Here is a 25,039-nt window from a genome sequence, read left to right on the forward strand (position 1 = left end):
CCGTGTAAGTAATGAAAATTTGTTTCGGTAAATCTTTTGGAACACCTGTCATCTGTGCCTGGGCCAAGTCCCAGCTTCGTAGAACCTGGCTGAAGTGCTGCTAACTCCTTCAAACACCCCCTACTTCGAGCAAAATGCGACGAAATGCTGACTGCTGATTGGCCAAGCTGGCATTTTGGAGCACGTGCACCGCCCCCATCTAATCGACGCTTTTCTACGCAACTGTGAGCCCTTTAGTTGCTTTGTCAGCCATGGGCTTGTTTATTGTGTGCCAAACTGTCATGTCATGTTCTGGAACCCGACAGGTTGTCGTTACTAGGGCGTGAGGTGACTCGCGATCGCCGTTCCAGGCACGGATTTGGAGCCGCCAAGGCCGCAATGTACATAAATCAAGCTGTACTCCGCGCAACGTATGTACAATGTACATGAGCGGCAGTGAGTTAGAATATTATTAGGTGCTAAAAACGTTGACTGGCCCACAATTCTTGTTTCTCAATCAATTCCTCCAATTGTTCATCAGGTGTTCTCGAGTCAGAGAGCTAACCCAGTAGTCTGTTAGTGATACTGCGAACTAACCTCTGGTATCAGGTGTAGCTATACGCAGCCTACAGCTAGGCAGTATCATGACATACCTACTACTCTATCTGGCTCCATTGCTGCTGCTGCTGGTGATGACGGTGAACTGTGGACAGGCTATGGCCACACCAACACCAGTGGTGCCGGACGATGCCGGTAAGAAGTTTGATAACAGTCAAACACCACGTACGTTGTAGACGACGTACATGTACATTGTTATCTTGTGTGTGTTGACGTTTATGGCAATCAACGATGTGATGTGCATGAAACTCAATTCAATTTTATTATAACTGGTCAGAAACAGTTTTTTAAGGATTATCTAAACATTTAGATTGGTCGAGGTCGCTTGAATCAGGGTGCTCTATGAACTAATGTATAGAACAGTAATAACATAATGGAGAGGGAAGCCAATGTGGATGTAAATTCAGCTTTCATTTCGGTGATTATCATACAGCAGCATTTGGCATGCATCCAAGTGCTGCTGTGTGATGATGGCCAAGACTTATTTGAAGTTACAGCTGCACAGCATTTTGTCTCCATTGTATGTGTACATGTAAGTAAAAAGTAAAGTTTGCACGTCCGCGTTACCACCGGGTATACATGTACAGGTGTAGCGTGGCCCAAGTGGTTGGGCACACAACAACCAACAAGTCTCACCAGAGCAAGGAGAAGTGGTTGAAGAAATGAAGGATCATCTTTCTTCAGAGACAGAGCTTTTTATATGTGCCAAGACTAAGAGAGTTCAGGTTTCACATAACAACGAGCAACGGTTTAGACCAATCAGGAGATAGAGAGATGGCACAGATTCGGCCAATCAGAAGACATGTATTGGAAGAAAGTAAAGAAAAAAAGGAAAGCTTCTGGAAAAGGTAGGTTCGAACTTCACATGCAAAGGATACTAGTCTTATGACTGTACAGGTTCTAACACACCAAGCTACAGTGACACAGGCACTTGACTACAATGCAACAGGTACAAGGTTGAATAATCTGCATGCTCTACATGGCCCCCTCCCAGATTGAATCACGTCCTCGTGATAATGTGAATATTGTAAAAATAAAAATGAAACGAAAGAACCCAAGGAAGAAGCTATATAAACTGTGTGTTAAATGCCAACCCAACACTATATCTAAAAAAACTCAAATCTCAATCTCTCAAATCTTCACAAGAAAATTGTACATATCAATTGTTCTTGGCTCTCATTGACGGTATCGCACCGGCCTCTGGAGATTTGCCCGATTGCGTAAGTTATACCCACCTGCCTGTGGCATGATCGGAACGGCCGGCACAACGGGAGCTGCCGGAACAGCCGGGACTGGAACAGCCGGAACTGGAACAGCTGGAACTGCCGGAACTGGAATAACCGGAACTGCCGGAACCGGAACAGGCGGAACTGGAATAGCCGGAACTGCGTCTTGCACGTAATCAATTAGCGCCGGTTGAGGTAGGTGTGCTGGCACTGGAGCGTGCTGCTCCTCCGGTACTTGAGTCGTTGACTTGAGCCGGTTGATGTGCACCACCTGGAGTTTCCCTGTATCACAGTGCTCAATCCTGTACACCACGTCATCGATCACCTCGACAACTCGATACGGCCCGGTCCATGGCTTGAGGAACTTCTTTGTGTTGCCTGCTTTCACAGCTGGGTTGTGTAAGCACACCTTGTCATTGATCGCAAACCGTGGCTTGGTCGTCTTTGCATCATAGTAGTCCTTCTGACGTTTCTGTGCTTTAGCGCCAGCTGATCGAGCGTGAGAAAATGCCTTCTGCAAGGAGATCTCGAGACCAATCATATAGTCAGGTACAGATTTGACATGTTCTCTGGAGTCGTTAAACATAATATCCACTGGCAACTTAAGCTCTCTGCCGAACATCAATCTAGCTGGGGTTTCCTTGGTTGAACTATGTACGCTACTACGATACGCCAGTAAACAGCGTTGAATATGCAGGTCCCAGTCATTGTGATTGGCATTGACTCTGGCACTCAGCATGTTCTCAAGTGTACGATTCATTCGTTCAACTAAACCATCACTAGAAGGATGATATGGAGTCGTGCGTGTCTTCTTCATATCTAACAGTTCACAGATGGATTTGAACAAATTTGACTCAAATTGCGCACCTTGATCAGTGTGGATAGACAGTGGCACACCGTAGCGACAAATGAAACCATCAATCAGTGCCGAAGCTATTGTCCTAGCAGTCATATCCGGGATGGCAAACGCTTCTACCCACTTCGTGAAATAATCAGTAATCACAACAATGTAGAGGTTACCTCGATTTGTTCTGGGCAGTGGTCCCATGATGTCCATAGCGACACGTTGCAGTGGAAAGGATGGTTGGTCCACCTTCATCGGAGCGCGAGCGGTTGGTGCTGGGGTACGCCTAGCTGAACAAAGCGCACACGCCTTGCAATGCAGCTCAATGTCAGACGACATAAAAGGCCAATAGAATTAAAGAAGGACTTCGCGACAATTGCAGCACCGCTACACAAGCTAATGCAGAAACAGGCAAGCTTTTCGTGGACGGATGAGTGTCAGCAAGCGTTCGATATCCTGAAGCAGAAGCTCACGTCATCTCCTGTCCTGGCGTACCCGGATCCATCCCGCAAGTTTATCCTGGACACGGACGCTTCTGACACTGGTATTGGTGCAACTCTATCGCAGGCTGACGATCAGGGCAGAGAGCAGGTAATTGCGTATGCTAGTAGTTCACTTAGTAAGAGCCAACGTCGCTACGGCACAACTCGGCGTGAGATGTATGCAGTGGTCTTCTTTGTGCAATACTTCAAACATTATTTGCTGGGTGCAAACTTTACCTTGCGAACCGATCACAAAGCCCTTCTCTGGTTGAAGTCTTTCAAGGATTCGGAAGGTATCCTGGCGAGATGGTGGGAGAAACTAGAAGCGTTCGATTTCACAACTGTCCACCGTAGAGGTACTCAGCATGCCAACGCAGATGCATTGTCACGGTTCCATAGCCAACCTGCGGACAATTCGGAGCATCCTGCATCGGCCACTGCTGAGCCTTCAGTAATGGATCCAAATATTACTGTTGTCTGTCCTTCCCAGTCTTCCATTCCTGTCCCTACAGCCGTGCCATCAGTCTCTCCGGATACAGCAGCTGGTGATGCATTGACGCAGGATTCTGGACATCAAGCATACGTGGGTAATGTTGACGTTGAATCACAACCTGCAGAACATGCGAATGATGATAGCAATTTACTTGGAAGCAATTGGGCAGATTTTTTTAGTGCAGAAGATATTCGCAGAGCTCAAGCGGAAGACAGTGACATTGACTGCATGATTGGTTGGCAACAAGCATTGTTAGACAGGCCTAAACGCAGTGATAGTGCTATGAAAGGAGCATCATTAACCTTGATACGTCTGTGGAGTCAGTGGAAACGGCTGGTTCTGCAAGATGGCTTGATGAACCGCCTGTAGTAGGAAGCAAAACCTACAAATCGACGAACCTCGGTTGCAGAGCTAAGTGGTTTGAGACTGGTGACCGAACTGCAATTCTTGGGATTAGGGCTCACACCACCTCCCTTGAACACATGCCCAAGATACGTAACCGACTTGCTCAGAATCTGGCACTTACGAGGCTTGACCTTCAAACCTGCTGCCCGGAATTTTTCAAATACTAGGCGCAGTCTAACCAGATGTTCTTGAAATGTTTTCGAGAAAGTTATGGTGTCATCTATGTACGCTGAACATACGCTTGGCACAAGATCACCCAGAACCATGGTCATCAGGCGCTGGAAAGTTGCTGGGGCATTGCACAACCCAAATGGCATGACTTTCCATTCAAACAATCCAAATGGAGTGACAAATGCTGATTTCGCCCTTGCTGCATTAGTTAGCTCTACCTGCCAGTAACCGGATGCAAGATCTAGGGTTGTGAAATACTGTGCGTCACCCATGTTGTCTATCGCATCATCAATCCGCGGAATGGGGAATGCGTCTCTGACAGTTACAGCATTGAGTTTGCGATAATCGACACATAGTCTAATAGCTCCATCAGGCTTCCGAGCAACAACAATAGGGGCTGCCCAAGGACTGTTGGAAGGATCGACTAAACCCTCAGCTAAAAGCTGCTCAACATGTTCACGAACCTCATTGGCATGGTGAAGCGGCAATCGTCTAGGGGCTTGGCGAATAGGCTGGCTGCTAGTGGTCTCGATGTCGTGTTTGGCAACACCGGTAGAGCCAAGATCCATTGCTCCCGTTGAAATTATGTCGCTGAACTCCGAGAGAAGAGACCTGACGGCTGCTGCCTCTTCTGTATCGAGATGACTAAGGTCAAACAACTCAACAGGGTCAGAACACATATCAGCAGCATTACAGCTTTCAGCAGTACAATCACGCTCATCCGCGGCTTCTGCGGCTTTCTCAACAAAGCAAGATTCGAACATGCCAACAACTGTACCCTTGTTTATAGTGACAGGCCGTGGTAGCAGGTTCTGCAACCTGACAGGAACAGTACTGTTCTCACTCACGGTCGTGACCACTCTAGCTGCACTGACACAAAATTTATCTACGAATGACTCTGTTGGCTCTACCATTCCGCACGATGGAGACATAAACTCAGTGTCACGTAATCTACCTTGCGTTATCAACTGAGAATAGCCCTGTAGAACAACAGATTCAGCCAATTGCACTGGAATGGGGTCTGTTTCCACTCTCTGACATGAAAGGTGCTTGGGCCCAACTCCCTGTGTTAATGGAAGGGTCTGATTGCTCAAGCGCAGACAGCCTTGTTCCAGATCCATAATACAACCGTGCCTACGGAGGAAGTCTATGCCTAATAGTACGTCAGGCTCAATGTTTGCAACTACCATAGTGTGCTGAAGTTGGAGGCTGCCAAACTCTAGCTGCACATCCACCGCTCCTTCCACAGTCACGCCACTGCCATCAACACTTCGAACTGATGTAGAAATTTTGTTTAATTTTATATGCTTATGTTGTTGATAGAATGCTGAGCTGACAAACGAAATCGAACTTCCAGAATCAACTAACATGTGGACATCAGTTATGCATATTGAACTTACTTTGCCGATAACATACTGGCAACTGTCAACAGCAACGGAATGGCATACTACATCGGAAGGCGCGGCGGGCAGCACTTCCGGGCCATGGTGGTTTGGAGCTGACTCTGGACCCTCTATGCCAACTCCCGGCCGTTTCCCGAAGGGCGCTGACGTTGTCCCCGGGGTGGAGGTGCAGTCGGGCAGTACGCAATCAGATGTTCGGCACTCCCACAATGGTAACAGCGGCGCTGTTGTTGGGGTTGCTGCTGGGGTTGCTGCAGCGGTCGCTGCAAAGATGACAGAGCGGTTTCCAATCGTTCCATCCTTACTAATAAGGCATCCAAACGATCTTTCCTGGCAGCACAGACAGCCGCGGCCACTGGCTGAGACGCACTAGTAGTAGCGTCCGCTTGGAGTATGGCAAGTGCTCGAAGTCCTTGCTGCAGTGCCTGGTCAAGAGTTCGGGGGTCTTGGCGACGTACCTCCATGCGCAACTCTCTGCTGTCCAGACCTTCAATGAATTGGTCACATGCCAGCTGGTCCTGCACGAGGTTTGGCAAGGTAGGGTACGCTCTGCGAGACAATCGGCGAATCACCTCGCAGTAATCAGACAACGCCTCCTCACCTCGCTGTCGTCTGGCCTTCAATTCCGCTCTGTGGAGGTCGGTCCTGACGGGTGGAGCAAACCGACCCTCCAGAGCTACCAGTAATTGCTGAACATCCTGGCGTGTCGCGACAGGAAGCGACTGGTAGTAGCACTGCGCATTATCTATCAAGTACAACGGGATGTACTGTGCCTGGTCCTGCGGCGTCCACTGATTAACCAGGCAAACTTGAGTGAAGTGGTCACGCCAAGTAGTCCAGTCCGAGGCTGCTCCACCATCAAAACGTTCCGGAGTTGCCCATGGCCGGATGGGTCGAACGGGAGCTGGCTGGGCGGGCTGAACTGGCTGGGCGGGCTGAACTGGCTGGGCGGGCTGAACTGGCTGGGCTGGCTGCACTGGCTGGGCGGGCTGAACTGGCTGTGCTGGCTGGGCTGGCTGAACTGGCTGGGCTGGCTGAGCTGGCTGAACTGGCTGGGCTGGCTGGGCTGGCTGAGCAGGCTGGGCAGGACGGGGCGGCTGGGCCGGCGGTACCTGCTGGTTAGGCTGTGCTTGGGCCATTCCGAACCAGGAATCACGTCACATTGTCACAACAACAAAAACATAGCATGAAAAAAAAAAACCGAAACATCCACCGCTGCCACCAGTTGTAGCGTGGCCCAAGTGGTTGGGCACACAACAACCAACAAGTCTCACCAGAGCAAGGAGAAGTGGTTGAAGAAATGAAGGATCATCTTTCTTCAGAGACAGAGCTTTTTATATGTGCCAAGACTAAGAGAGTTCAGGTTTCACATAACAACGAGCAACGGTTTAGACCAATCAGGAGATAGAGAGATGGCACAGATTCGGCCAATCAGAAGACATGTATTGGGAGAAAGTAAAGAAAAAAAGGAAAGCTTCTGAAAAAGGTAGGTTCGAACTTCACATGCAAAGGATACTAGTCTTATGACTGTACAGGTTTTAACACACCAAGCTACAGTGACACAGGTACTTGACTACAATGCAACAGGTACAAGGTTGAATAATCTGCATGCTCTACACAGGCACATGTACATGAATGCACCATCACTGTAGCGTAAAACTCACTAACTGTATGGTCTCTGACACAGTGAGCGGGTATTGCATTATGAATTGGTTGAGTAGATAGTTCCGGAATTAATTCCGTGTTCGATATTGTTTATTTTTTACATATTTTTATTTTATTTTATTCGTGTTCGATATTGAATTTTAATTTTTATTTATTTATTTTTTTACAAATATTGTTTTATTCCATTTCACATTTTTCATTCGTGTTGGGTTTAACTACTCACTGCACTGATACATGGTGATGATTGTGCTTTGCTTTGCCCGTAAAAAAAAACATCACCGTATGGTCTCTGAGCCAAAGCATTAACTGATAAAGTCATGCATCCCCTGCTGAACGCACTAGTACACTGGGCTGGTCTGTATGACAGGAACCTGTCAAAGCAGCCAGACACTAAGTGCATGCAAGAAAGTAATGCATGACATGCATGTACAGTGTACATTGTAGATTGTACAAGACAACAGAGCATACCAGTTAGATCATTGTTGAAACGCTGCGTTTCATGTACATAGCAAGGCTAAGGTAAACCTCAGACAACTGAGTCGGTTGTCTGAGGTTTACCTTAGCCCCACTATACATGTATGAATGAAACGCAGCTTTCCAACACTGATCTGGACTCTTGTCTATGCTCTAGTCCGGCTTTGTGGTATTGCTCCATCCTTGTGGTGTAGAGCACTCAAGGAATTCTGGGAATTCTCGCTTTTGTGTATTGCACATGTACACAGATCCACCACTAGTTCAGTTGGATATCGTTTCACCTTTTGTAAAATTTGACAATGCGCCTTTGAAAAAACAGCAAAAAGAAGTGTTTGGCTTGAAAGTCATCATGAATTTTGTTCTGTTCCTAAGCAAGCGCGTGATAAAGGTGTTTGGCGGATTGTATTTTCCCCAACATGAAAGATGTAGCCAGACAACAGGTGTAATCTTCGTGAACATTTCTCCATTTATCATGCAAAGTATATAATTTTAAGAACTTAGATGGTGAGCCAAGGAAATAGCATCGTATGCAAAAGTGTGGGCGCAAGTTGTGCGATCGAGTCCACCAACTATCCCAGATTTTTAACAGTTCGACGTGCTTTTGTGCTGGATTTTGCACATCTGACCGTTCAAAATCTGTTTTAGTTGGTGGACTCGATGGCATACCTTGCGCCCACATCTTTCTAAAGTGCATAAATATAGATCCAAACCTGTAGAATTTCAATTAATTTGAAATCATGCAAACCTCACCATCTGACATTGTGAATTCGCAAAGCCAAATTGGAAAAAAGATATTTCTCACCTAGGATAGCAATCGTGGAAATAATGCAGAACAATGCAGGATGCACAGTTGTGTACTTCCATTTTGAAAACCAGTTCTCACTGTCCGGACTGGAGAACCGTAACGCTGTAGTCAGCATAGTCGGATACAACTATGGGTTTCATTAAGACAGAATATCATCTTGATGATAACAAATTAAGTAACAGTAAAGGATCGTGTCCATTCCCGAATGGATCTCACGATGGCCCCAAGCACCCGAACAATCCAGCGGCAGGTGCAGCACCTGACGTTAGAGGTGAGGGGATACGTCTGACTTACACTGGAACAGGTGTTATCTTGATGATAGCTCACTCATTCTACATAGATACAATAGTTTTATAAGAGCTACAGAAAGTATGAATGCATCAGACATCACAACGCAACATGAGGGAAACATATTAGCGCACGAAGAGACAAAGTTGTAGATCGGATGAAGCCTTTGGCACCATTACTTCAGAAATCAGTACTTGGTTTTAATGTGTTTGTATCCGGAATCTTGATGATAGCTCACCATTAAACTCCAAGTAGGACTGACATTCCTGTATTACGTCATTCAATCTTGGTTATATGCTAGCAATGCGCGGATACTAGCACTCAGCAAAAACCTTTTGTAAAGTCTTAACTTTTGATCCACTTTTCCCGTTTCTTTCTCTCCTCTCTCCTTTCATTGAAGCCATTTAGCCTAAACTAAGCTGTGGACGCGGCATACCGGTATTACACGCGGATATGCCTATACTTGAAGTATTGATTATACTCCCGTAGTCTCGTAGAAGGATGAGAGATGACTGCACACCATTTTTGGATTAGAGAAAACTCCACGCTTAGCCCAAGAGTGTGAAGACATAGTCGTGACGTCACAATGCACTAATTCATGATTATGGCTGTGCCTACTTACATGTAATTTGCAAATTTCTGATCTTCAATTTCGATTTTCCAATATTTTGTCGCTTTGTCAGTAGATACACCAGCTGCGATGGTCACTGAAGATATCAACTGCATGACGGAATGGCTACTTATTGCCAACTCCAGTCGTGCAAGAGCTCGCACCATTCCCAACACACCAGCTGCCATTCAAGCAATGTTAGATGAGAAGGTTGTCAAGCACCAAGAGCAATTCATCTTAAGTCTCCTCTTGGGTTACGCACCGCAGCTTGCAGCAGACCTCAAACACTGCATCCGTAAGTAGACCTTGTTATTTCTGCACAATCGTAGGCTTCTGTCGTCCGTAGTATAAGTACAACTGGGTTTCTGTCACTCGAGTTGAACCTTTGAGTTGAACCTTGGTGTGAAAATTGTCACCTGCTTGCGCGGTGACCAGGTGACTGGTGCACGCAGCAGCACGTGACCGCTTGTTCGGTCATGTTCGATTGGGCATAAGGGCCAAACGCCTGCAGCCTTTTCGGACCAAAAACAGTCGACTCAGCATGCAAAAGACATTCTGGGCCAATCGAGGCCATCCATGCTTTTATAAGAACGACATGGCGCTTTTAGTGGCATTATGCATACAAATCCCCATCTAGTAGGGCGCAATCACCCAGTTTCGGTCGAAGTGCTCGAGTTCGATTGGTAATACAGGAGGAAGGGAGCGTCTCAGATTCCTCGGACCAAGACCATTCGACTCAGCACCCCGAAGACTACATCTGGTGAATTTTTGATTTCAGATTTACTTCGCCTTTAAGATGTTATACCCATTTCGCCCCATCATTCAAACAAACAAGTCAGCAATGAGGCATCTTTGGAATGAGGAGTACTGGTTTCGAGCTGCTGGTAGGTCAAAGTAGAGCTGCTGTTAACTCAAAGTAAAGCTGCTGTTAGCTCAAAGTAGAGCTGTGGTTAGCTCAAAGTAGAGCTGCTGTTAGTTCAAAGTAGAGCTGCCATTAGCTCAAAGTAGAGCTACGGTAAGCTGAAAGTACAGCTGCTGTTAGCTCTCTCTCTCTCTCTCTCTCACTCTCTCTCTCTCTCTCTCTCTCTCTCTCTCTCTCTCTCTCTTTGGTGGACAAAAATATCTCTGGCGTTGATTGCTTTCTTGCTTCGACTTCTGCCGCGCCTTTGTTCTCGTACTCCCCTTTATGTACAAGTGTTGTGCAGACCCTCCCTTAATATAGTCTGTCTCATTTTGTCCTGAGATGCTTTGATGCATAGTGACTCTGTCACTGGACAGTTCTGTCCGTTTGGTTTTAGCGAATTCAAATAAAGAAAACAACAGCAACAACAACAGCTCAACGTAGAGCAGCGTTAGCTCAAAGTAAAGCTGCTGTTAGCTCAAAGTAGAGCTGCTGTTAGCTCAAAGCATAGCTGCTATTGGCTCAAAGTAGAGCTGATGTTAGCTCAAAGTAGAGCTGCTGTTAGCTCAAAGTAGAGCTGTGGTTAGCTCAAAGTAGAGCTGATGTTAGCTCAAAGTAGAGCTGCTGTTAGCTCAAAGTAGAGCTGCAGTTAGCTCAAAGTAGAGCTGCAGTTAGCTCAAAGTAGAGCTGCTGTTAGCTCAAAGTAGAGCTGCTGTTAGCTCAACGTAGAGCTGCAATGCTAAATGGATGTAATATAGCGCAAGGCAGAGCCGCAGCAAATGACTAGATAACACCAGTTGTGAGAGTGGACGCGATTAGTGGATACGATAAATACAATGATGGTGTGAATAAGTTTGATAGGGAGGGATGGTGGGAAAAGAAACGCTGGTGAAGAACGATTCGTTGTCTGGAAGAGCACAACAGGGCAAGCAAGATTTGTTTGTTCTTTTCAGCAAAACGAGGCTGGGTGCCATTTGTGATTACGCAGCAAAACAAAGCGCATGACATCAGTCTTGAATGCAGTACAAAGCACTGCAGTGCAGTGTGCGCTAGTTCGGATTGTTGCTAACAAGTACTAGCACAGCTAGTACCCCATTCACCTCTTTTAGGATAATGGTCAAAATATATTTGCGGTTTGGTTATAAATCCATTATGTTAACTGGTTTGAGGGAAAGAGACAAACGGGAATCCATTATGTTACCAGTTTTGATGTGCATGCGGTTATAGTCAGGTTGGAAGGTGCCCCTGAACCTTTAAATAGTAAATACAAAATACAACCTTCTGAGCATACTGAGCTCAAAATCTCAACATTTCACAAATATAGCGTTTGTCGCAATTTGTGTTAAAAAAGTCTTCAGATGTATATTTTTCTCTAGAAGACAAAGTTAAGTTATGGCATCCAAACAAGCCTACAAACACATGCGCACGCACACACACACACACACACACATACATGCACACGCACACACACACACACACACACACACACACACACACACACACACACATACAGGTGCCTCCCAAGCTGGATAATATGGCAATCCCATTCCTTCTGTACCCTGAACCTACCGACTTGTATACAAGTACTGATTTTAGGCGGAGATGACTAACGGAGCTGCACATTAGTATAATATTATTATGGTGATGTAAAGAAAATGGAATAGTTATCGCTCGGCTTCATTGTGATGTACGTTCCCTACACGCAGACCTCAATAATAGATACTAAGGTAAGCTTCCGCCATGATTTTATCAACATTACTCGCCTACACAAATAGGAGATTGCTTCATGAGCTCAGCTGGTACGAAAGTGACGTCGAATCAAGCAAATAAGTTACCTTGTCATGTGAAGTATGTGCCACCAGCTAATGGATGCAACTTACCAACAAGCTATGCCAGACATTTCTCGCTCCTCATTATACTGGCATCCACAGAGACATAGACAGCAATAGCGACAACACACACTGTGAAGGGTAGTTGGCAGCAGCCAGATGTGAACCGGATAACGAGTTAGGTATGGGAGCAAGGACTGAGAACAGAGTGTCTCAGATAGAATAGGCGTGCCAGTGGATAGCAGAAATAGGCCATGATGCAGAACCACTTGGGACCGTCAGATTAATTTTCCTGGACCGAGCCAGCCGGTAAAAAACCCTCGCGCCGACGGACACAGTTGTGAGGGAAAAACCGGATGTATATCCCAAATGGCGATTAGGCATCATGTAGGCATGACAAGCACATCACTGCAAACAGTGATAAAAGCAATGAAAATATGCACAGAAATGAAGGGTGGGAGGGCAGGGAAACTGGTGGGACTCAAAACTGACTGAGAAAAGTCAGGAAAAGAAGCGACAATAAAGAACACACCAGATACCATATTTGCAACTGAAAATATTTCGCGAGAAATACAACATGACAGGAGCTAAGTGAGGGTGCTACTGTACGGGCGGAAGCGCTTGCTGCTGAAATTTTCCAGAGGATTATCACGATCGCAAATGCATGAGTTAAGTCACAATAAGGAAAACCACTTCTGATTAGAGGATATAAGACTCCGATAATGACTGAAGACATCAGAACGAATGCATAGGACATTTCAGGATAGCCCAATAAAAACCAGGGGAAATGCACTGCCTTCTCCCAGGTTCAGTATTGCTGTGACATCAATTTGGAATTGCCGAATAGTTTGCTAATTTTCTTTCCTGACATCTGCTCTGCCTTTGCTCAAATTGTATCCAGATCGAACGCCAGAGTGCCCCACAGCTGACTTAACAAGTCGTCTACCTTGCTCAGTGTCTGGAGAATGTGTGTTCAACACTACACAGCAATTTGCTGTTTGTATTTGTCCCGCTGGTTTGACTGGAAGGAGGTGTGATGCAGGTGAGTGTCATGCAGGATCATTGAAAAAGAAGCGAAACCCTTTGTAAAGGGCTTCCCTTCCATTTGTACAACAAAAGCAACAAAATGTAAACATCGATGAAAGCAAAGTGAGTGCACTCATACCAAGAGAACAATGGAACAAAACCTTTTTAACGATTGGAACGTCGTTTTTATGTGAGAATCATCAGAGATCGTCATCACATTGAGAGTTGGACTACAAAGGAAAGATATTATGAATGAAAGGCTATTGGTGTGTTTTCATTTCATAAGTGAGCTAATACAGTAGAAGTTTGGTGAATTTCAATGGAACTTAGCGTTTAATGGTGTACTAGCTGGGCTAGTACTTGTTAGCAACAATCCGAACTAGCGCACACACTGCACTGCATTGCTTTGTACTGCATTCAAGACTGACGTCATGCGCTTTGTTTTGCTGCGTAATCACAAATGGCACCAGCCCATTTTGCAGAAAGGAAAAACAAATCTTGCTTGCCCTGTTGTGCTCTTCCAGACAACGGATCGTGCTTCAGCAGTGTTTCTTTTCCCACCATCCCTCCCTATCCAACTTATTCACACCATCATAATTATCGTACCCACTAATCGGGTCCACTCTCACAACTGGTGTTATCTAGCTATTTGCTGCGGCTCTGCCTTGCGCTATATTACATCCATTTAGCATTGCAGCTCTACGTTGAGCTAACAGCAGCTCTACTTTGAGCTAACAGCAGCTCTACTCTGAGCTAACAGCAGCTCTACTTTGAGCTAACAGCAGCTCTACTTTGAGCTAACCGCAGCTCTACTTTGAGCTAACAGCAGCTCTACTTTGAGCTAACCGCAGCTCTACTTTGAGCTAACCGCAGCTCTACTTTGAGCTAACAGCAGCTCTACTTTGAGCTAACAGCAGCTCTACCTTGAGCTAACAGCAGCTCTACTTTGAGCTAACAGCAGCTCTACTTTGAGCTAACAGCAGCTCTACTTTGAGCTAACCGCAGCTCTACTTTGAGCTAACAGCAGCTCTACTTTGAGCTAACCGCAGCTCTACTTTGAGCTAACAGCAGCTCTACTTTGAGCTAACAGCAGCTCTGCTCTGAGCTAACAGCAGCTCTGCTCTGAGCTAACACCAGCTCTACTTTGAGCTTCAAACCAGTTGTTTCGAAACCAGCACTCCTCAATCCAAAGATGCCTCTTTGTTGACTTGTTTGTGTGAGGGATGGGGCTAACAGCTAATAAGTAGCCTTTTCCCATCGCTAACTTGTGTCTTCTGCCCCTGTCCTCGCTGTATCCATCACTTTTGCAAGTAATTAGCACCTCAGCTCAGCAGTAAGCATTTCTTTGTCTGTTCGTCCATACTTCATGTATGTGCAGACATTGATGAGTGTAGTCAACCAGACTTGAACATCTGTGACCAACCCGCTGTGGCAATTTGCTATAATTTTCATGGATCATTTGGGTGTGACTGCAACACGGGATTCAAAGCCGATGGACGCTTGTGTAATGGTGAGTTACCGGAGAGCATGTGTTGGCATTGCCAACTTGGCAACCAATCAAAGCCAAATTCAATATAGCAACCACTCACTGGGGAAATCCGGCAATGAGGCCAAATAAAAGCACATCACTGGGCGTGTTATGGCTAAAATTGGAGGCAGCCTCATTCATACTTTTCCTGGCAACATTGAAGCAAACTTCGTATTTCCTACTGCGTCATGGAAAGTTATACCCTGCAGTCCCGTTGAATCCCATTTAACTGCTCCAGTTTTCCTCTATGATAACTGAGCATTGTCTACTGTTACAAAAGCCTTTGAAAGCAAGACTTTTGTCGGGCTCGGCTATAAACTGCCCTACATACGGAGGGTCATGTGTCTAAAATATTATTGTCAACTGCAATGAAGCTGCGTGAAGCGTCCTTCAAAATGTTGAATATTATTGGCGTTATTATAAATATCTAGGCAGAGAGAGAGGGAGAGAGAGAGAGAGAGATAGAGAGAGATGAAGAGACAGAGAGCAAATGAAGCCAAGCATTAGCAGACACTTTTGTTCGTTAGTTGTGGTAATCGCGATGTTGCTAGTATCAGCAAAAGAGTACATCACGTGAGTTATTTAAAATACTCCTGCGTTCAGTTGAAGTGTAGCAGCAGTATGATGGGTCGAGTGTAGTAGCATATGATGCGGCCACGAGTTCGCTTATGATTACGATTTTGCTTATTCATCCGAATATGATTTCAAGTTATGCTCCTAGTAGCGAAACTGAACAGTGGCTTATGATAACAATTTGGACGACTACCTCCCCTCCCATCCTTCCAGCACTGTCATGTGTATATTTCACTGGTTGAATACCCGGACTTTTCCCTTCATTCACACTCTCTGTCCAGATCTAGATGAATGTACAGCTGGTGTACATCAGTGTAATGAACATGCAATGTGTAATAACACTGTTGGATCATACTCTTGTTACTGTCAATCTGGATACAAGGGAGATGGTACTAACTGCCAAGGTAAGTGTCCCTCTGTTGATGGCGTCGAATGCAGTATAGTTTGGCAGGTCTAGGAAACCGCAGACATACAGTGTGTTTTGGAGGCCAGAAAGGACAGGAACACAGAAGTTCAATATTCGTGTACAGACTACAGAGATACTCATGAATACTCGCCACAGAAAGCATCCATCAGCAATCATCTTTAGATTTCATTCTGTTACTTTCTGAGGATCATCAAACCCTTGAATTGCACTATCTGTGAGTAGAGATGTGCCAAATGGACTTGAAGGAAATGTAACCGGGATTTTCTTTTGAGCATGGTAACTGACTGAAAGGGTTGAGACATGTTCACTGTTGGCCTCGTATTCCCAGCGCGACTGGGTTGTCAACGCACTTAACCTCGTTTCAAAACCTGCATTCACGGCATGGAACAAAATCGAACCCCATTTTCCATACCTTGATGGACCTCCTAGATATGAGGCTCATTGGAAATGTCTGAACCGAGCAATGTGGTTATTTCCAGCTCCATAGACATAACATACCGATATCACTTAGTCTTTAGGATGCCTATAAAGCTGCATACCATTTCACTTTCAGTCCGATTAAAAGTCTGTTGATTCCTACTGGGTACGTACACAGGGACACAGCAGTCCTACACACGCCTAAATGCAATGTGTTTCGTTTGGTAGCAGTGATGAATAATTACGGACGGACCCGAGATAACAGTTGATTTTGCTCTGCTTTCACCTGTTCTAGTTGATCTGTGCGGATCATCTGCAAACAGCGAGCTTTGCTACCAAATTGAAGCTGTTAAAACCTACAACAAGCAGCTGGAAGAGAAACTGGAAGCAAGGGATCTCCAAATCAATAAACTACTCTCCGACATGAAAGTACTGACAACCATATTTGTCCAGCAGAAAAAGAAGGTGGATCAAATGGAAATTCAGGTGACAATTTTTTGTGGCTTACTCGTTTGGTTTTTAAATATCTGATCACAATCAAAGAAATTCTGACACTCTACAGCCATATGTAGCAGTACTGTTTTGGCTTCTTTCACACAGGACATTGGTTTGTTCTGTATTTGCAGAACAAGGTTAAACTCGTCTCCTTTGAGGGTGAGATGAAATCATTGAACTTATCCCAGGAAGCACAGGAGGAGAAGGGAAGGGAAACTGTTATCAAAAACTTCTACTATAAGAAGTCCAATCCAAGTGGCCATGTGCAACGCAGCATAATTATTGCAGATGTATAATCAGCGGCGATCATAGGTGATCATAATAACGAACCACAGAATGATCGAATATATGAAGTACAAAAATGCCTCAACTTCCCGTAGTGTCTAAGCGGATGGCTATTTTGTTTTGGCTTCATTTGGGCCATAGATGTTCAAAGGGTAAGCGCACCAATGCAGTATTTCACTGGTTTCACAATACAAGGCATCCAAGCCTGTGTGTGTGAATATGCCCTATCCGGTTGAAATATCTAAAACGTCTTGTGAGATTCAGTCAGGCTGAAAATTGAGTCGTAGACTCAGCTACTGAACAAGTGACACGTGATCATACATGTACAACGCAGTAGGATGTCGTTGTTTGTTTGTAACCAGTAGGATGTCCAGTAAGGATTTGAACTCGTGATATCATGTCACTCACGTGACTCTTTCTGTAGAAAGTTGAATCAGTTCTTGGTACTCAGCCTGATTTAATATCAGTCGAGTTTTGGGAAGGTCCCACACCTACGTCATCGGTGAGACAATAAAATTTTGAGAATAGTGTAACTTGTGACCTCTCGGAAGAGCAGACACAGGACCCGGTGTCTGCATTGACGTTAAAGAGTACTTTTCTCCGAGAGCTACAGCTAATGGAAATGATCCGAATCGGTAGCTAGGCAATGAACACTTTTGCATGCTCAGACAACCTCAGTGAGTGTATAGTCAAGCCATCTCTGGGCAAGGAAATTCCTGGTATATTTGAGTCTAATTCATTTTACTTGAACTCCTTCTCACAGACAAAGCAACACCTCAAGAACATGGAGCTACATTCTGCTCAACAGTTTGCTGCAATCAATGCCACTTTGACGGAGGAAGGACAGAAGGTAGGAAAGCAATGCAGTGTTTCCATATGCAAGGTGCATGCCGTACTGCTTGCGTGGGATTCTGTTATTGAGAGCAGATCAAGGGGCATATGTCACAGCTCCTTGTAGCAGGTGATACTCGAGTAGATCAGAACTGCAATAATGTGCTGGATGGAAATCTCAATCACTGCACCAGGATATTCCATAAATCCAGGCCAAGAGATCATAACCAACCATGAGTCACAACAGAGTTGCCACAATCCTTCCAAGCAGAATTCAATGCTCAATTGGCCAAATGGGCAACAACTTACCCGACTGCTTGCACAGATGGCAGGACAAGCTTTTACCTAACGCCAAACAAAACATGAAATCAGTCAGAGCACACATTCGGTAGTTTTGTCCAGATATCCAGAGATACAGTCATGTACGTTCCAAATGACAGTCTGGCTCAAGTGGTCAAACATCGACTTTTTCCCATAATCTTTGGCCTTTCACACATTGCAGAATGACAGTGTCTATTATTATTATTATTATTATTATTTTGCTTGTTCGCGTTGGCATCAACCTGCATAAAGCAGGTATATAGCCTTCGCTTAAGCTGCCATCAAAAAGAAAGCTCATCCTAAGCGAGAGGGCTAGAGGGAAATATAACGATAACGAGATACAGAATACAAAGAAATCCAATGAGTTCAACGTACAATTCAAAACAAGAAAGAAAGGAAAGAAAAACAGAGCCGAATCTACCGATTGATCCAGCAATCGACAAAGGGGACTAATCCGTTAGTGTTGCAAAGTAGAAGCTGATTATAGTTGCAGATCTCCAGGCCAGGGCCAGCATATTGCCGATTCTGGATAGGTCTCCGCAGCATTTGATGTGGTAATTATCATAATGTTTGATAAAATTGTTAGAGTATCTAGTATCTAGAGTACCGAGTATCTAGTATCTAGAGTATCTAGTGTAATTGTATCCGTTATTATTGTTAAGGGTATCTAGTGTAATTGTATCCGTTATTATTGTTAAGGGTGTCTAGTGTAATTGTATAACTTCAGCCATTACACACAGCACACATTAGTTCCTTCCACTTTCGAGTGTCTATTATGCAACTAAAATCCTCGGACTGGAACATGCACATATTTATCTAGGTGTCTGTACTTCATGCCGGTATTAAAATGAATGAGAATATTTGAAAAACACCGGAGAAAAGGGTTAGTGTCTATCTGATCATTTTTCAAATATTTTCCAACAGACGAAGCAACATTTCAAGTCAATGAAGCAACATTCTGTTGAGCAGCTTGCATCCATCAATGCTACTCTGCAGGAGGAAAGAAAGAAGGTTAGTTAAGCATTTCTGTCATGCACTGTAATAAATACTCGCAATAAGACTTAGAAGTGCAGTCCTTGAAATGAATTGTATTAAAGAATTTCCCAAAGGCATAACCTATATCGGGGGGATCTCCTTACGAGGCCTCAGCGTCTAATCGATTCAAGTGACTAGCCTCATAGGGAGAGATTAGAGTCAAGAGAGTCCAAAAAAGAGAGCCTGAATTGGACTGTACGGCGGAGGGGTAGCTTTGTTCGAAGGCTGTTGAAGGAGTGAAGCAGGTTTAAATGCGATGCAGAGTAGACTTGATACCGGCAGGTGATCGGATGATATGTTGATACGTATAATTGTAGTGTCAGCAAAAAACTTAAAAGCATTTTCTTCCAGGCTCATTTTGAAGGTATGCCCTGTTTTCCCGAGTCAACTGGTGCAGACCATGCCCTTTGCAAGTTAATGTTGAAACAAGGGCTCTCCTTGGTGCTGCTTTGCGAGATTTTTTCACAGTCGTAGTAAAGCCTATATTCGGTAAAACCACAATTTTTTCCACAGCTTTATTTGTAATTGTACAATGTCTAGTGGTTTTTACTGCTGCGTGTAGTAGTCCCAACTTAGTTCCAGGATTGTTCCAAGTGAACGACAACCCAAACATGTCATGAATCAGATTATAAAGAGTGAAACACAACTACAGAACCAATGAGAGCGAGCAACAGGAAACTAACTGGCAGTAGCAAGATGTCAACAAACTGTACCTATATGTACATATATGTGACAATATCAAAGAGGAGAACGATAAGATTGTGACAGTTTGGCAGTTGTTGTGTAAACTGTTCCACTGGACGTCTCCACTGCCTACACACAGTCTGCCTGGCTTGTGGTTAACAGTTTCATGATGGGCTAAGGCCGGGAGAGATTGGTAGTCTGGTCCATTGATGCTCTCTTAGGTATAACTGCTTATTACTTCAGAAGTATTGTTTTAGCTGTCTCCCAGCACTACCTCATCTCCGTCTCTATTCCTGAGTTTAAGTAAACAAAAAGAGTATAATATTATTATCGTGTCCGTTCCCTAATGGGACTCACGACGGCCGTTAACACCCAGTAAACCCTATTCCTGGGTTTGACAGCAGTGAAAATGTTTACTCAACATTGTTCTGGCTAATTTACAATCACTACCGCGTGCCACAAATTGGGCATATAACACTCATATCATGTGCATGTTTGTAATCTACTTCTACATGTATGTCATTTTCAGTGCGGTATTGTATCCTGGAAGACATTTACAATGGAGACATCTACTAGTAGTGCTAGTAACCCGTTCAGTGGAGTCGTGTTCAACAAGACTAGACCTGACACTGTTATCAGAGTGGTGTACACAACCTCTATTGGATTTTTGCATGGGAACACTGCATGGCATTGTGTGAAGGTGTCAGTGCGTATCAACGGCAGTGACTGTTCAGACCCAGCCCCTATCAGAAGTGGAAGCACTAGTACTTCAAAAGAATATCAAATCTATGCTGGTGTTTAGAGTGGTATTTGCAATATCAACACTTCAGGTCCACTGTCCTTCTCTACACACATACAGGCACAGTGCACTACATCCAGCTATTTCCTGGGTTACTACCGTGGTACAGGTACCATCACATCCACTCTGCATATCGAAGAACTTTGCAATAATCAACAGAACTAGAAGTCTGCCTCCCAATTCCTCTGCCCCCCCCCCTCCCCCTCTACTCTCTCTCTCTCTCCCTTTCCATCTCTGTAACAATCTAGTAGTGTTTACTGTTGACTGGTAGTCTTCCTGAGGCAGGCAACACAGCGTTAGAATATACAAGTTGTTTCCCGTTTCTCTACATTGTATTCTGTCTATTGACCTTTTTATCTATCTACTTTATCTACTTTGAAATATCCATTTTATCTAATCACTCAATCTATCCCTTGTATCTATCCATTCTATCTATCTGCATGTACCCATGTATGTATGCATGTACCTATGTATGTATGTTGTACCTATGTATGTATGTTGTTCTACATCTCAAAACTACCACAATTCGTTTTCAACTGCACCTCTGTTCCCAGTATGCAATGCTTTCCTTCTAATGCACAAGATTGACTCTACTTTTGTGGGACACGCGGTTGTTACAACAGCGTAGAATACACTTGCTCTGTAGTCAATGCAGAAACGTTTTCAATGCTTCACTACCCCACTTCAATTATAATTAAAAAACGTCTCCCATTTTGTGCACATGACAGCATCTTAAGCTGTTCGGCATTTCTTTGTCCTATTCTATTAGTAATTTGCGGTTTCAGGAAGAACGGTTTACAAAGTAGGATTTACATTGTGTGAAATTCCAGTCCGAAATCAAAGGAAATGGATTCTGGTCATGAGAATATTTGTACTGTTATTGCACTTGGCATTCAGGGTCAAAGTAAGTAAAGAAATATTCAATTTGCTGTCACCCTGAGAGGTATGGTGAGTGCTTGTCTGCAGACAATCAGTGGCCTATTCTCACCTACGTACCACACAGTGAATTTACTAAGGGGTAGTGGAACTCCTGGAAGTCCATAACAAGACGTTGTTGGATTTAGAAAAGTGAAGTGGTATACATTGTGTGAGGGGGAGATTTGGAGTTAAAGGGGCAGTCCGGGAATTTTTTCGGTAGTGTGTTCTGTTAGTGGGGGCTTCGTATGGCCCCCAAGGAACGGGGAGTCGCGAAAACTAGACGCAAAAAGTCGATATATGAAGCCAGGGAGGGACAAATTTGTCTCCTTCGCGGAGGGTTTTGATGACATCACGTGTGATTAGGAGCTCAATCGCTCTCCCGGAGCTCGAATGGGAACACTGCTGAAACTGTCGAGGTGAAGCGTTGCATGGTAGTTCTCAAGTTTGTTTCTTTCATGTTGTCGATGTGCCAGCTTCAGATTTCCTGTCTGTCATGTCGAGGTGTTGTGCTCCCGTCTGTTCAAACGATTCGAAGGATGAGGCATGCACAATTTTGACGTGGTTTACGTTTCCTACGACGCTGAGTGGCGGCTTTCATAGGTCAAAAACATGGTTAGAGCAGCTCGAGTCGCCGGTGGGAAAACGCACAAGCTCTTGGAGCCAATAAAGTGGAATCGTTTGTGTTCAGCCCACTTTGAACCGACCTGCTTTCAGCTCGATCTGATGAGCGAATTTATGGCTAGCGGAGCGATGAGCAGCCAGTCAGGCAAAAATCGACCTCGTAAGCTCGTCGCGTGGACGGTGCAGTGCCAACGTTATTTTAGAGTTCAGGCGTGTCTGCAAAGTCTAGTTCCACGTCGAAAACGGCCTCGAAAGTAATCACTTTACCTCAAGCGAAAACGCGAGCAGGAGGAGGGATCGGATGGGGAGCTGGTACTTGTTTAGACAAGCAGACGGGAAGTGGGGGTGATGCGTAATGCATGTCAAAGCGCTGTCAATGCTAACAGCTGCATCGCTCTCTCGACAGCAAAGGCAATCGACTGCCGTCTGCATCACTCCACATTTCTGGCAGGAACACCAATCGTTTCTTCCTTGTCGACCAGTGAAGTCGTCTGCTCCAATCTCCTGGCCCTCATCACGCTGTGCTTCTACCAGGGGCACCTGAGGAGGCCCTTCAAGTTCCTTGGAGTATGGCTGCAGTTGTGAAGCTTGGGAATGTCGACCAAACATCGTTCTTCATCACCAGAAAATGCAAACAACTAACACCTTCAAATGCAGGGAATTTGAATACTAATCACAGGTGACGTCATCAAAACCCTCCGCGGAGCAGACAAACTTGGCCCTCCCTGGCTTCATATATCGACTTTTTGGGTCTAGTTTTCGCGATTCCCCATCCCTTGGAGGCCATATAAGGCCCCCATGAAGAGAACACGCTACCGTAAAAATTCCCGGAGTGCCCCTCCTTCTCCTTGTCACTTGTCAGTTCATAACAAGACATAAGTCACTTGTCACTTGTCAGTTCATAACAAGACATAAGTCGAATATTGAGCCAGTGAATAAAATTACAATACATGTAGTCTTGCTCTTGTAGCAGTTGAGTACTCTTGTGTGGGGTAGTGACTTTGCTGTTTGCATTATGCAGAGCTCATTGACTTGTCAGTTTGAGCATTCCGGCAGGGTACGTTGGGGCCTGGTTTAATTCTGGCTTTGGAAATTCTATTTTTCATTGCTATCAGGTTCCGCCTCATTTTCTCTGTGCTGCGCTGATGAGTCTACAAAGGACAAAACAGTTCTGTCCGTAGATTTTAAAAGTATTTCGCTCCTACTCTTGACGTTGTAGGAGTTGACCACTCTCGTGTGGGGTAGTGACTTTGTTGTTTGCGCTATGCAGAGCTCATTGACTTGTCAGTTTGAGCAGCCCTGCAAGGTACTTTCCGGCCTGGTATAAATCTGGCTTTTGGAAATTTTACATTTCATTACTACCGATATCTGGTTCTGCCTAATTTTCTCTGTGGTGCGCCGATGAGTCCACAAAGGACGAAACAGTTCTGTCCGCAGATTCAGTAACTACTTGAAATACAACATTATGTATCTACATTTTCCTGGTCTTGCAGCAATACATGTATGAGCATGCCAAGGACAATTGCCAGGTGGTTGTTAGAATTGTATGCCACAACAAATCGAGACGAGCATAATTATAGGTTCAAACCAATAAATCTGCTCCCTAGCTTTCTAAGACGATTGTAATGCAGAGAGTTGAGCCTTACTTTTTTAAAGTTGAACCAGCACTACCGTAGCATAATAGTTTTGAAAGGTCCCATGTTAGGTGTGGTGGAGTTTTACTAGTACATGAACGTCAAACTACAATACATAGCATGTAGCATGTGTTGCACAGCGGAGACTTACAATGCAGCACTGGATTCAAGTTACGGTGCATCCAAGTGCCAGCGCTGTCATGCCTCCGGCTTAACGACGTAGGTTTGCATACACATGCACGTGCCCATACACGTATAGCATATTTTGATAACCAAAGTGTTGGACAACGTTCAACTCGAAGTTCAAAACAACAAAATCTGTTTGAATTACCACAGCAAAATACGGACAATCCTACTTATATTCCAGAATGCTGTACATGTATAAATTGTACATGTACAGCGTTGGAAACTGAAATCCGACCCCTGGGCGGCGCGCCGCGCCGCCCAGGGGTCGGATTTCAGTTTCCAGCACTGTACTTCAATTACAAGCACAGTGCAAGAACTGATAATAGTGGCACAGCAGCAACAGACAACAAGTAATTGCTTTGGATGATCGCATCCTTCAGCGCTGAGGCGAAGGAGGACATGTAAGACGAGGGTCATCTTCTTCAGTTGTGTTCCCACCTGGCAACACCATTCAACATTTTCATGTGAAAGCATTCATTCATCAGTAAATAATTTATCTAAAAGAGAAGGAACCACGTGAGAACTAATTTTGAAACAACTATCCACGATTGTAACAAGATAATAAGCAGTCAGAACGTGCAATGAAAAGGCACAGAACTGACATGCCTCTGAGATCTTGGACGATCTGCACCTCCAGGCTGCTGATTATCTTGCTACAGTCTTGGATGTTAAAGTTACTATACTTGTAACTACTTGTAGTTCTGATGTGTGTTCTACTATTTACTTCAGAAGTACATCTAGTAATGGCGCAGTATAGCATCTTAGGCTATGATCGTTTGGTTGGATCCGGATCCAGATCCAGATCTCAGATCCGTCGGATCCTTCAGAATCAACCGATCACTTTTTTGGGGACCTTGGTTGGACCTTGGTTGTTGCCATGTTGACGAAGTAAAACATGGCGCTGACAGGTCACCCAAAAAGGGTGAAAGTCGTACTGATCGCGCAGGGTGTACGAAAGGACAACAAGAGTCATTTACATGTATGGCTGTTGTGTCGTACTCATCGTACGTCCACCCTCGTGGTGCTCCACCTGCTCCACGTGCAGCTCCAATTGCCATAATAATAT

General features: G+C 44.8%; 1 protein-coding gene across 1 annotated transcript; it reads left to right on the forward strand.

Annotated features, from left to right (window-relative positions):
* Positions 1-434: 434 nt before the first annotated feature.
* Positions 435-21,463, forward strand: LOC135825198 (uncharacterized). The gene is made up of 9 exons (XM_065337932.1): positions 435-732; positions 9,540-9,758; positions 13,095-13,235; positions 14,598-14,729; positions 15,602-15,724; positions 16,460-16,650; positions 17,708-17,794; positions 19,021-19,107; positions 20,345-21,463. Exons 1-9 carry the CDS (start codon positions 624-626, stop codon positions 20,615-20,617), a joined length of 1,362 nt encoding a protein of 453 aa, XP_065194004.1. The 5' UTR covers positions 435-623; the 3' UTR covers positions 20,618-21,463.
* The last annotated feature ends 3,576 nt before the right edge of the window (positions 21,464-25,039 follow it).

This window comes from Sycon ciliatum, chromosome 9 (genome assembly GCF_964019385.1).
Source record: "Sycon ciliatum chromosome 9, ocSycCili1.1, whole genome shotgun sequence".
NCBI classification, from domain to species: Eukaryota; Metazoa; Porifera; class Calcarea; order Leucosolenida; family Sycettidae; genus Sycon; species Sycon ciliatum.